Source organism: Hyalella azteca, unplaced genomic scaffold (genome assembly GCF_000764305.2).
Source record: "Hyalella azteca isolate HAZT.00-mixed unplaced genomic scaffold, Hazt_2.0.2 contig7350, whole genome shotgun sequence".
NCBI classification, from domain to species: Eukaryota; Metazoa; Arthropoda; class Malacostraca; order Amphipoda; family Hyalellidae; genus Hyalella; species Hyalella azteca.
In genome coordinates, this window is record NW_025937478.1 from 26,776 (window position 1) to 40,000 (window position 13,225).

The window sequence follows — 13,225 nt, forward strand, 5'->3', positions numbered from 1 at the left end:
AAATATAACGGAGGAAAATATATAATATAACACCATGAAGGGCCGTCAAAAATCATGTCGGGTAAGATGGTCGTCTGACATTCGACTATGGCTGCTGATGCAAGATCGTCAACATATGTTTTACGATCCTACAGTAGAGTATGGACGCTGAATGAAGACCATATGGTAAATGATAATTAATTTTTTAAGTATGGTGACTGAAGGCATTAGCAAAGGACTTCAAGTTTCCTTGAAAAATAAAAGCGGTTTCAGCGTTTATTCGGCCGTAGGCCTGTCACCGATTCTTAACATCGCAGAACATTCTCAGCTTGCTACGGTCTTGAACACGCAACTCACTGCTAAAAGTTTGTCTAATGCTTAAACCGCCCGGCCTCCTCGCCGATTCTGACCAGAAACTGACGCACAAAGGTGAGCTTGAACCCGCACCTCACGTTTGCAGTCTCGGTACTGAACTGTAACCACTGGGCCACCCTGTCTTGACTGAAGCCTGCTTGTAGTTGTACTCTCGTGTGGCGGGGCTGATGCGCTACTAACACATTTTCTTGAGACAGCACACTATGGGAGATGATTTTCGGTCCTAAATTCACAATTAAAACACTTGAAAATAATTTTTTGAGAGTCTTCATGAGATTTTTTAGACAAGATTGACATTGTTGTGCATGCTGTCGTTCCCGATATCGCGATATGTACAAAGTAATTAGTAATCGAACTTAAACCTCGTCAGAGATCGATTCGGATTTACTAATAAATTTGGGGTTCGGTCGGAGTTGCCACGTACTGCTTTTGAATAAAAACGTGAAAGCCATAAGCTAGCAGGTAAAATTTCGTGTATTCGATTACATTTCAAAAAACAAGATAAATTTAATGGATTTTTGTTTGATTTTTTAATGAAGCAATATCTATAGGTTTATCTTTTATTTTGGTTCGTTTACATTTTATCGATGTTATCGTAAAACCACATATACGATCTGGCTAAAGAATACAAATGCATAAACATCTTTATAGCATTGATATCGTTATCATCATATATACAAGGCACCATAACGTAAACAGTATAGGACAGTTAAAAAGAGTGCCCTCGGTTAAAAATGTAGTTCACTAAAGCGTGATAAGTGAGCAAATTTTCATTGTGAAAGGTAGGCGTGTAGTTGACAACTGCACGTGAAACGGTAATGTACATAGCTGCGTTTTAAACAACAACTCTATTTATGAAACGCGCTGTTTATTGCCCATAGGCTAACCAATTTGAATGAACGAAAATACCGCTTATGAATTTGAATAATGTTCCAATATTAAACCTTATAGTTTGATGTATGTGAAATAATCGCTTGAAATGCTAAAGTGAGACTCATATATATCGATATATGAAATCTGTACTAACGTTTTATAAATAAATTCCCAAATTTTGAAAGTCCTAATTGTTTTTATAATGATTCTTTATATATTATTTTCAATAGTTATTTTCTTTTCACCGTCGTCAAGTAAAGTTAAGTTTAATTACTTCTCATGAACGCAATCTCTCGCTGCAGCTCTCTTTCCCTCAGTCCGCCCTCGTGCTCTCATCTTCAATGAATCAGTTGCCATCGAAACGTCCGAGGTGGTGTTGGGTATCAAGTGCTGCGGGCTGATGCAGGCAGATTTAATTGTTGACTTACGTTCGTCCCAAGAAGCGTAATGATTTTTGTGAACCTTAACAGTAAAAGGAGTGATTTTCAATCGATGAAAGTGTGTTTAACTGGTTGTTGACTCCAACTGGATGATGATTCCAAGTATGGTATTGAATCCGAATTTCCTTAAAATAATTATTGTTATCAATCCTGAGTGACTGAGTAAGACAAGTTTGTGACTGTATATGCCGTAGTATCAGACTTGAATGAATAGTTTCAACTTTCAGGTTCTGCGTGCATGGTGGAATCGTCAGCGACAGCATGTGTCTATTATTGATTATCGATCGGTTTTCAGCCGAACAGGTAACGATCGAAAACGAAATCTGTGTACTTCTCTATTCAGACTATTGTGCAATAAGTGCAGTAAAGCTAAAAGTGAATATATATTATTTCCCCCAAAATTTTTTGTATATAAAGCTAATTTCTGCAAATTTTCAAATGGGATTATCTGCTACTAAAATATATTTTTATTTTGAAATTTTTTTCCCTCCAAACGGCTGAGTGAAGTGTTAGTCAGTTAGGTTCGTCGTAAGAGTCTCTGATGTTCGGAACTGTAGTGTTATTGGTATTGCGGCACGAAAAAGCTTACTAGCTCAATTCTCGGCGGCTATTACATTAGATTATCTGTATCGACAATATTTGAATAATAAGTTCCAGAGAAAACAATTTACGTCGTCAACGAGTACGAAATAACGGCGAACTGAATAGTTAATGAAATAGCTACCATAAACGTTCAAATATTTTTAAGAGCTCTAAAAGCGATTAATTATATACTATGTATTTTCAGGATTTATTAAAGTTTGAAAAATGTGGGCATTAGATGCCTATGAAATTTTAGGTGTCTTTTGCTCGCGCTTTCTAAAATTCTATGCATGTTCTATGGAAGCGCTAGTCACGTGTATCTGTCCCAGTCGCTGACTTTTATAAGGACAAGATGTTAATAAAGTGCTAGGTTTATATATATAGATGCATTCAAGCGTCCAGCCGAGAGCTGGCAAAATTTGAAGTGTAAGGTGGTGAGGCCAGAAAGATAGGCAACAGCGCGTGCTGCTGCTGCTGCCGCTCGGCGGCCGCGGCAGATGCCGACACCCACAGCCTCTCCGATGGGGGATTTGGGGTTGTGCATTCCTCGAAGGAGTCTCAGGGCTCCCGCATACTGGGGCCTACTACCCCAGAAGAAGCACGTGAGGTTGGGGAAGGGAGCCCTATCGGTGAAGGCAAGAATGCTGGACCGTCTGGACACGGCAAGTGGTCGTCTGGTCGAGGCGCTGGTAGCAGCGGCAGCATCCTGGACGTGTTGAGCCGTGGTCAGGGAACCCTACACATCGTCATGCTCGGTCTTGACTCGTCAGGCAAATCAACGGCCTTATATCGCCTCAAGTTTGACCAATATCTCCACACAGTGCCCACAATTGGCTTCAATTGCGAAAGAATACGAGGAGCCACCGGTAAAGCTAAGGTGAGTGGCCAGCGAGTTTGCTTGCGCTGCTGGTTTGTGCCAGATCACGTTCGAGGTCACGGGTCTCTAAGCAATACTTTTCAGGCACGGGTGATTCAGTTCATAACTTAACTCCTACGTGTTGCAGCTCATGACTTAGTTCATAACGTAACTCCTACGTGTTGCAGCTCATGATTTAGTTCATAACGTAACTCCTACGTGTTGCAGCTCATGATTTAGTTCATAACGTAACTCCTACGTGTTGCAGCTCATGATTTAGTTCATAACGTAACTCCTACGTGTTGCAGCTCATGATTTAGTTCATAACGTAACTCCTACGTGTTGCAGCTCATGATTTAGTTCATAACGTAACTCCTACGTGTTGCAGCTCATGATTTAGTTCATAACGTAACTCCTACGTGTTGCAGCTCATGATTTAGTTCATAACGTAACTCCTACGTGTTGCAGCTCATGATTTAGTTCATAACGTAACTCCTACGTGTTGCAGCTCATGATTTAGTTCATAACGTAACTCCTACGTGTTGCAGCTCATGATTTAGTTCATAACGTAACTCCTACGTGTTGCAGCTCATGATTTAGTTCATAACGTAACTCCTACGTGTTGCAGCTCATGATTTAGTTCATAACGTAACTCCTACGTGTTGCAGCTCATGATTTAGTTCATAACGTAACTCCTACGTGTTGCAGCTCATAATTNTGAGAACTCCCAGGCAAGTGCGAGCTCTACAAGATGGCCAGACAACCAGAGAACTCCCAGGCAAGGGTCTCAGCGTTTGGCGCACGTTCATTATGTCATCCCTCATTAATTTTCATTGATTGTTATGCCCGTATTCAGGAATGCTCAACTATGCAAATTTCTCTAATTTACAAGAATTCCCGTTGGATCAATCAGTTCAGAATACAACACAGAAGGTAAGATAATGACACTACCTGTACGTATGAAAATATAGTCTGTACACTTGCACTTAAGACAATATAATTTTAACATCTGCATTAAGACAAGATATTTGTGATACTTACGATGCAGACCAGATAATTGCAACACCTGCCTTTAACGCAAGATTACAACATTTACAAGTAGTGTAATAGAAGGTAATGTAAAAAGCTTGCTAAATGATGGTTCACGTGGGCTGCAGGTGCCTATCCTGGTGCTGGCCAACAAGCAGGACCTGCCCGGCGCCCGCGACGGCGCCCACATCGCGCGCCTGCTGGGCGTCGCCGAGCTAGGGACCAACCGCCTCTGGCACGTCCAGGTCTGTGGGGTTACGACATGGCGACTAGTGTTGTTTAGCGTGCGCTGCGCGGTTCTGCAAGATAGAATAGAAGTGTCGGCACTGAAGAAATAGGCCCATGGCCTGTTGCAGATTCTTGAATTTTTCGTGACTTGATTCACAAGGGATCCGGCCTTTGGAACCCGATCTTTCCATAACTGACGATTGATTGAGATAGCTGCTGGACTTATTGCCTGGTCCGTAATTTGCTAGGCATTTTAAGACTGAACATATGCTCCTGCATAGCTTCGTCTAGTCTGTTTTTGAAGATGTTCATACTCGGAGCTTCAACGATGCTATCAGGGAGGCTGTTCCACATGTCGGTGACTCGAAGCGAGAAGAAATGTTGTCGCATGGATGTGTTCCAACGCTGTTTTTAGTTTATAGCCGTGGCCCCTGGTGTTGGTTCTTGTTTCAAATTCTGGTAATCCTTCTGGGACCTTGTATAAGCCATGAGTATACTTGTATACTTCAATGAGTTCCCCACGCAGACGTCAGATAATCACTGAGATTTTATAATCCCTAAACGTCTTTTCTGAGATCATTATGATTATTCTACTAAAGTGAAGTTAATTAATTAAAGTCTTATTATAAACCTCATTATTATTATAATTCTACGGAGCGATTATCGTGGCGTCTTGTTCGAACGAACTTCGAGGGCACCATGTTCCATTATAGCAAGCGAAATATAAAATAACAAGCTTAATAGCAAGCTATAAATTAAAAGGCGCAAGAAAAGATCGAAAAACTTGCTTTTCGTGTTTGAAAGTCAGTTTTAATTTGATGAAAATTTTGTGTTTGTAAATTTCATTAAATGTTCATTTTACAACGTACAAAATGTTCAAGGTTTTATCCTCGCTAGTATTTTCGAAGTTTTCGATTCGGGTAAAAAGTTATTCTGTACGCAAATAATATGCAGACATGCAACATACGACGTGTCAACTAGCGTAAAATATCAATAGAAATATCGTATGTATATACGATGGATATTGCCGGTGTGTGCTAGAATAGCATTTATGCATTTACCATGCAAGGGTTCCAGCAAACTAAAATCCCAGCAATCATTTTACTCCATTTAATGGAAATTCAAAACTTGTCCCCACATTCTCTTCCAATCTCACGAAGTTATTATTTAAAATTGACCATGAGTTTGTATTCTGCTTGTCATTGTACATGGTTTATATCCAGACAAGTACGCTATGCAATAATTATGTTAGACACAGTTGTGTAAATGGGTATATACATTCCGTGAAGTCTGCAATGACATACAGAAGAGGACTTTCCTATAGCACCTGCCTGAGCAGGCGGTCTTGTTATATAACTACACAAGCCCATCCATTGTAAATTAATCAGTGAACTGCCGTTAATTGGTTAGTTCAATTGATTGAGCTCTAAACATTTACGGTTTTGCGTTTTCTATAAATAACTTTCAGTCACTTGACGCTTATCGCTAAACGAGTTCGCACCAATTACATATCGAGATCATCGCTAAACTTCTGGCATCGTAATCGTTGTCTGATATGCTGCCCTTGACTAGACTGCATGTTCACTGATAATTCTGCCGTTGACTGTTGTTCACTGATAATTCTGCCGTCTACTGTTGTTCACTGATAATTCTGCCGTTGACTGTTGTTCACTGATAATTCTGCCGTCTACTGTTGTTCAGCACTCGTGGTGAGCGCTTCTCGCACAGACGCAGTGCTGGCCGCGTGGCAGCGGTGACGTGTAGGCTGTTGACACGCGCGTATTTCCAGGGGCTCGGCACGACACACGCGACCGTTGCTTATTGGGCTGTTTAGTGTACGCTGATAACAGCTGCAAGCATAGAAATTGACTGATTATTCTACAGAAGGTAGGCTGATCTAAAACTTTAATATGAACGATATGCAATAAACGTTTATATTATGAGGCATTGTTTTTTTTTGCAGCCTGCGTGCGCCGTGACGGGTGAAGGGCTGGACGTCGCCTTGGAGCAGCTCTACGACCTCATTCACAGGCAGCGCAGGATCTCCAGGACCTGCCGCCGTAAACCCAGATGATCCTGCAGTGATGGCGACTTTAATGACCGGCGACTCCGGTGACCGGCAACTCCAGTGACGGCGACTTCTGAGAGAACTCGCCCAAGACCTCACAATGTTCTCCGCCATCTCACGTCGGCGTCGCAAATGGAAATATACTGCCGCGAAAACCCTAAATTTTTACGGCGATTGTAAATTTCCTGGGGAAATAAAGCTATGATTTTACGACCGCAACCTGGGAGAGCAGAGGGCGTGGTCCAGGCGGCGGACGCTCGTACGTAACCGGGACGTTCCTGCCGGTCTTGTAACGTCCAACCGTTACAGGAGCCCGCACGCTACAGTCTGCTTAACAGGATTCGCCTTCAACCTTTAAGATTTTATTATCACTGCTCCTTCTGCTGCATTACAAAATTGAGGAGTTGGGCCGTGTTAATCGTTTAATTTGCTGGCTGAAGCACTATAAAAAGACGATCTGTTAGGCCTTTTGAGAAAGTGTTTGTCTTATTTGTGAGTTTTCTTACTCATATCTGACGTTGGCGATTTCACACCTTAATTTTGAAACGTGATGAATTTGAGAATCAATGCTGGCAATGTATATATAATAACATTCTTAGATATGTAAATGAGGGCGGTGTTTATTAAATGACATCTGCTCTTCCCGATACTGCCGGTCATTAAGAGTATACCATGAACAGGATTAATCATTCCTGTTAGGTATATACTGTTATGTATATTACCTCAAATTAGAAAGAAATTGACCGGATACGATTCTGTGTATACGAATCTTTACTATCTTCAGTTGTTATGCGGTCATTGATTCTCTTGTATTGTTTCATTTTAGCCGGCACTTCCAGCGGGTGGATTCATTTCTTAAATAAAGAGAAGAGGTGGAAACAACTCCTCTGTCTGTGCTTAACGTCTTCTATTTATTTCCAGGTACATTAATTAGTTCTGGAAAGAATCGGGCTTACTTGAAGGTTGGAATAATTTAAATCGGCTTCTTAATATTGTGCGGAAAATTTCAGTATTTATTTGCGATCTTCATTTTTTGGTTTAGGAATTACTGATATAGGCTCTGAGTTAGTTTGGTGCCTGCCTAGAGTGAACAATGTACGCTCTTGTTCCGACGATGTCTCTGAACTTGAAGTATTCTCATTAAAACTGTGGTATGATCACGGTTCCTGCTTTAGTTATACGTGCAGGTCATAATATAAGAGGAGACCCTTTATTTATTGACGTATTGATCAGTATTATTGTAAGTTATGATCCTGTTATTAGTGTGTAATGCGAAGGCTTCCCACCCCGATCTGTTAATCATTCACAGGAAGTGAATGAGCTGACATATTAAATAGATTATCATAATATATCCGTCAAGTGTCGAATAACTGTAGATTACTCGTGCAGCGTGACTTCATTCTGTGATGTACATGCGCGATGTGTTGACATGAGCAAAACCTCGGTAATTTAATAAATATTAGATAACAACTCGACCTCGCTTCTGTTTTGCAATGGAAAACTTAATGCGGGCAACTGCACGCAACATTTGTACCGGCTTCCCTATGTGAAGGTATGGCTGTACGTCACTTGCACCAGCCTTCTTATGTTAAGGTATGGCTGTACGTCATTTGTATCAGCCTTTCTATATGAAGGTGTGGCTGTACGTCATTTGTGCCAGCCTTCCTATGTGAAGGTATGGCTGTAGCACGTCACTTGCACCAGCCTTCTTATGTGAAGGTATGGCTGTACGTCATTTGTATCAGCCTTTCTATATGAAGGTGTGGCTGTACGTCATTTGTGCCAGCCTTCCTATATGAAGGTATGGCTGTACGTCACTTGCACCAGCCTTCTTATGTGAAGGTATGGCTGTACGTCATTTGTATCAGCCTTTCTATATGAAGGTATGGCTGTACGTCATTTGTACCAGCCTTCCTATGTGAAGGTATGGCTGCACGTCACTTGCACCAGCCTTCTTATGTGAAGGTATGGCTGTACGCCATTTGTACCGGCCTTCCTATGTGAAGGTATGGCTGCACGTCATTTGTACCAGCCTTCCTATATGAAGGTATGGCTGCACGTCACTTGTACCAGCCTTCCTGTATGAAGGTATGGCTGCACGTCATTTGTACCAGCCTTCCTATATGAAGGTGTGGCTGCACGTCATTTGTATCAGCCTTCCTATATGAAGGTGTGGCTGCACGTCATTTGTATCAGCCTTCCTATATGAAGGCTAATATAAGAAGGCTATATATACAACGCTGATCTACCAGGAAGGTTAGCATGAAGCTCTGTAATGTTCATCATTGAGTTTAACGATAAAATGAAACCCAGTTTCCATGGCAACAATGTTTAAATTTTTTCGGCTTTGTTTCAAGTCTGAACAAGACCGTTCCTTTTATACCGCAACTAAGTGACTTCAAGTCTTGATTGCCTAGTGGCGGCCATTGATAATAGTTAAGTGGCTGTCAGTGTAGTAAGTTACACTTTAATAAATACAAATAAGTATTCAAGTGTGAAGCAATATTAAACATGACTTGCCTCTTCAATTATGTTCAGTCGTTGTTGAGTAGCAGTTGATCAAATTCCTGCTATATAAACTTGTACGAAGAGTCTTACCGCAATAATGACGCCAGCTAGGCATATTTTACAATCTTTTGCTATTAGATTCACTACTCTAGTCAGAATCTCGCTCGTCATTTCCTAGTCTTTCTTTGGTTCGTAGTGGCAAACTAGATCTCTCTAGGATAATTGTAGTGAACTCATTTCAAATGTCAGTTAGATCCCATGTGAGTTAAGAAGACGATGCTCATGACGCACCGCTGATGTGCTTATGGGAACACCATTCGTTTCCGGACGTGGGGCAGGACACATACGAGTAGCTAGGCAACTCGTTTCTTTTTAATTTGAGATCTCACATCAAGTTACGCTGCTCATTGTTAACCTATCCGGCGTATCAAGATACGCAACTCGTAACCTGCTGTGAGGAGGCCTCATGTCTAAACCTAAGGACAGTCATGCTGCCGGAAGCAACGCATGAATTGCATGAGTTACTGGATTGGATCGTAAAATGCCAGTAAAATATGTGTTATGAGCCATCTATATACTGTCGATGCTTGCAATTGCATCCGAAGACACTCGAGTTAGTTTGGAGCCGTTGAAGTTACAAGTAACACTATAGCTCTCGACTCAGCTGCTTGCCCTAAGGAGTTATTTCAACGACTCGAAATTACCTACTTATTGTAATCTCGCCGCGATATTGTTAATATAAACGCGTTTAAAGGTCCCGTGTGTATTTATGAGGTGTCACCTCACAGAGGTTCTTGTTTCTTGTCACGTCTTCACGGACAATGTTTCGATCCGAGCGAAGGCCTCTTACGCTTATGACCATTTAACCGGATTCCTACTTTGTTGAAAATTGTAAATAAGAAATCTGTAACCTTATAGGCTTTGTGAATACTTGATATAGTTGAATGAACAAACTTTATGTCAGCAGCATGATTTTGATCCATCATTTCACAGGGATATATATTAAACTTGATTTTTATGAAATGAGTAATATGAAGCATTTGTTTTTCTGCCCTACTAACTGCTCTCCTTTCCTACTATTGATGATTTGTATTAAACGTTTTGTTGTGTATTTAGGTTTCAAAATTTAAATAACAGTTTTGTTGGAACACAGTTAAATGCTGGATGATCTGAAGACTTGCGTACGTCACAGAGAAACCTCAAGTCGATTTTCAGCTCCAAGGGACGAATTTCACCCGCCATTCTATTGTGCGGTTCTGATGGAGACTCGAGAAATGTTGTGAAGATTGAGTCATGAAATCCTGAAAGAATTTGTATAGAATATTTCTTTGCGTAGCGATTACATCGAGTATCTTAATATAAAAATTTGAGGGAATTTCTTGAAATTTTCATCATTTAAGCATCACCTGATCATTCACGGTTCTATCCTTTAAGACCAATCAATCCTTTACTGTGAAGTTGGAGAGCCGGGGCAATGTGAGATCAGATCACGCATGTGCGTCCAGCGTAGTGGTATCTGCGTTGAAAAATAGGCCAAATTGAGGTCTGTTGCCGATTTTGGTTAGATTCATGACTGGTATCACGGATATCTAAAAACATTTTTCCAAAATAGTAGCTACTGGACATTCACTATCAAAATTCCCTCAGGCACACGTAGCGCCCGATTTTTCATTCATGATTGGTGGGTTAAGAATAGAATAGAAGTGTCGGCGCTGAAGAAATAGGCCCATGGCCTGTTGCAAGTAATCTGGGGTGGAAGCCGTCTGGTCCACATGACTTGTTTGGATTTACAGCGATAAGGCGCTTGAGAACCTCTTCTTCTTGTATTTCAAAGCTTGTTAATTTAGAGCCGACTGGGCGCTCCTCTATAGCTGGAATACTGTTCAAGTCCTCTTCATTGAATACGCTACTGAAGAAATGATCAAGTACGTTAGCTTTGCCCTCGTCAGAGGATATCTTTCGCTGATCTAAGCTTTAAGCTTGAGAAGATCCTGATCCTCCCTCCATGGCTAGCGAACTTACTAAGTCGTAGCTATTTTTGATTTTACGGCTCCAAGGTATGTGAGAAGGGTATCACATTTAGTCTAAACATTACCTTATCTGTTCCAACTAATTCCTAGGAGTAATCAAAGATACAAACATATAAGTCTGCTCAAAATGTGATGGTTACACAAAACACGAAAAAGTGTTTTCTAATAGATTAGTTACATCTTACTTCGCAGTTTTTTAGTTGGTTCTGGTATTTGTTGTTTCATGTTATAGTTTTCCTTCCGGAACCACGAAATACTCATATATTCCAAAGAGGTCGCTATGGAGACGTGATGACAAAGACTTGCAAGCTTCGTAAGCTCTAGTCATTCTTCAAAAGACTTTTCCTTTCAGCCTGGAATCATCCCTGTAGCGCATTTTCGACTTATTCATTTTTTTCAAATTTCTCTGCCAATTCTATCAGTAAATTGGGTGGAAGCCAACAGGTCCACATGACAGACTTGGATTCAAAGCTATCAGGTTCTTGAGTATCTATTATTCTTCTATTTCACAACCAATGAATTCTGTTAACTAAGTCCTCATCTACTGAGACGTTACTAACAAACCGTCGAACCGATTCATAACAACCTCGCCCTCATCAGATGATATGTGCTGAAAATTAGTTTTTTTTCAAGGATTACAATAATTAATAACAAAAATTTCGGTTGGCATTGGTAGATCAAAAATCGTTGGTAGACTCTTTCAGTGACCTGTGATTTTGAATACATCCACGCCAACAAAAAATAATGTACGACCTTAATTCGGAAAAAGAGCATAAAATTATAACTTGTGGTCTCTAGTCTTCAATCTAACTTGTATAACGATAATTTGTACCACTATGATAACGTTGTTAGGCTTCGTTTTTGGTTATTAGCTCTGCACTGCTCATCCACCGTTTCATTTTGCATCCACTAAACCGAATTTTACTTACGCACTTTCCTAGCACTGCATACATAACCCTCGCCTTACGAAGGGACCACAACTTAGCAACATTCATGTCTATAATACTGTTCAAACTGTTTGCTGCACCCGTTGCATCCGGAGCTCACTATGGTCTCTGTTAGCAAAATTTAAACGTTCAGGCTTGTAAGGCCTATTTGCTACATAGTATTTTATAGTGAAAAACAATTATTTGTTTTCGGTTTTTAACCAACGGAGTCTTGTCGCGAAAGTACTCTAACATTGATAAAATAAAAACAAAATAAAAACAGTATAAAAACATCAAGTCCAATACATTTTGAATCGGTTCGCATATGTATATTCTTACGACGATTTTATAATTATTTAATGTGATAACCTAATATGGTAAGTCAGTAAGTGTTAATATTAATGTGAACATAAAAATTAACATTAATATGAACATAGTATTAGTTCTAGGTAGCGAGATATATTATACATAAATTTTAGTTTTGTGTAGCGAGATCCGCTACATCATTTCCCCCATACCGCAATTGTGTGCCTGGGTCATTCTGCTAAATTAGTGGCCCACGGTTTCGTCCCTGCGGATCCGAAAACGAAACTTTGAGATTCAATAGAAAGTGTGTAATGGATACTTGACCAGTCATGAAATAAGTTGTTTTTATATCGCCGATCATGAAGCACTAGTAGGTTCGTTTTTATGAAAATGAGGATAATTAAAGCGATATTGGCTGTAGGATTCACAACAATTGAATCATGGTTGAGTTAATACACAACCATGAATTGGACTGCTACTAAGTAGAAGTAGACCGACCCTTGAAACGGAAAGTCCATTTGGAATACCTGTTGGACACTTTTACGGCCGGACTAGCTGCTGGTCCACAAGATTCAGTGAGCCTGAAATATCTCCCAAACTAGTGAACGCGGCTCGATGAAATTTCGCGCACCTGTCAAATAAGACCTAACAGTGATGTTTAGGTCGAGATCATTTTTTTTTCGATTGGCCTTCGTTTCAGAGTTGCACTGTCAAACTGTCAAAAATTCGCAGTGAACCCCACGGGCATTTTGTTTACATATGAAGCTCACTTATTCAATTAGTCAAATAAATTGTCTATAGATTCAGGCTGTGCCATGCCCAGTTGGATGATTTTGTCTCATGGCAAGTTTTTTCAATAAATAAATTTCAGCGATGTGGTATGGATGTAATGTGGTTTTAGGTAGCTCGTCGCTGGAGGGCTAACTGATTTCTTAGCTTAGGTTTTTACTGCTAGGTGGCGCTTCTTCATAGTACATTTATTTTGTTTGGATGATCGTACGCGTTTGAGCTCTTCGACAGCATTG

General features: G+C 40.4%; 1 protein-coding gene across 1 annotated transcript; it reads left to right on the plus strand.

The window, feature by feature from the left end:
- Positions 1 to 54: 54 nt before the first annotated feature.
- On the plus strand, positions 55 to 8,217 carry LOC108668068 (ADP-ribosylation factor-like protein 4C). The gene is made up of 7 exons (XM_047881214.1): positions 55 to 61; positions 1,530 to 1,671; positions 2,694 to 3,181; positions 3,828 to 3,883; positions 4,263 to 4,379; positions 6,326 to 8,105; positions 8,191 to 8,217. The coding sequence occupies exons 1-6, from the start codon at positions 55 to 57 to the stop codon at positions 6,434 to 6,436; spliced, it is 921 nt and encodes a 306-aa protein (XP_047737170.1). The 3' UTR covers positions 6,437 to 8,105; positions 8,191 to 8,217.
- Positions 8,218 to 13,225: the final 5,008 nt, after the last annotated feature.

Excerpts from the sequence above, each read along its gene's own strand:
- LOC108668068 (XM_047881214.1), top strand. Across the intron at positions 3,884-4,262 it reads GACAACCAGAGAACTCCCAG|GTGCCTATCCTGGTGCTGGC; the intron begins GCAAGGGTCTCA and ends CGTGGGCTGCAG. Across the intron at positions 4,380-6,325 it reads ACCGCCTCTGGCACGTCCAG|CCTGCGTGCGCCGTGACGGG; the intron begins GTCTGTGGGGTT and ends TTTTTTTTGCAG.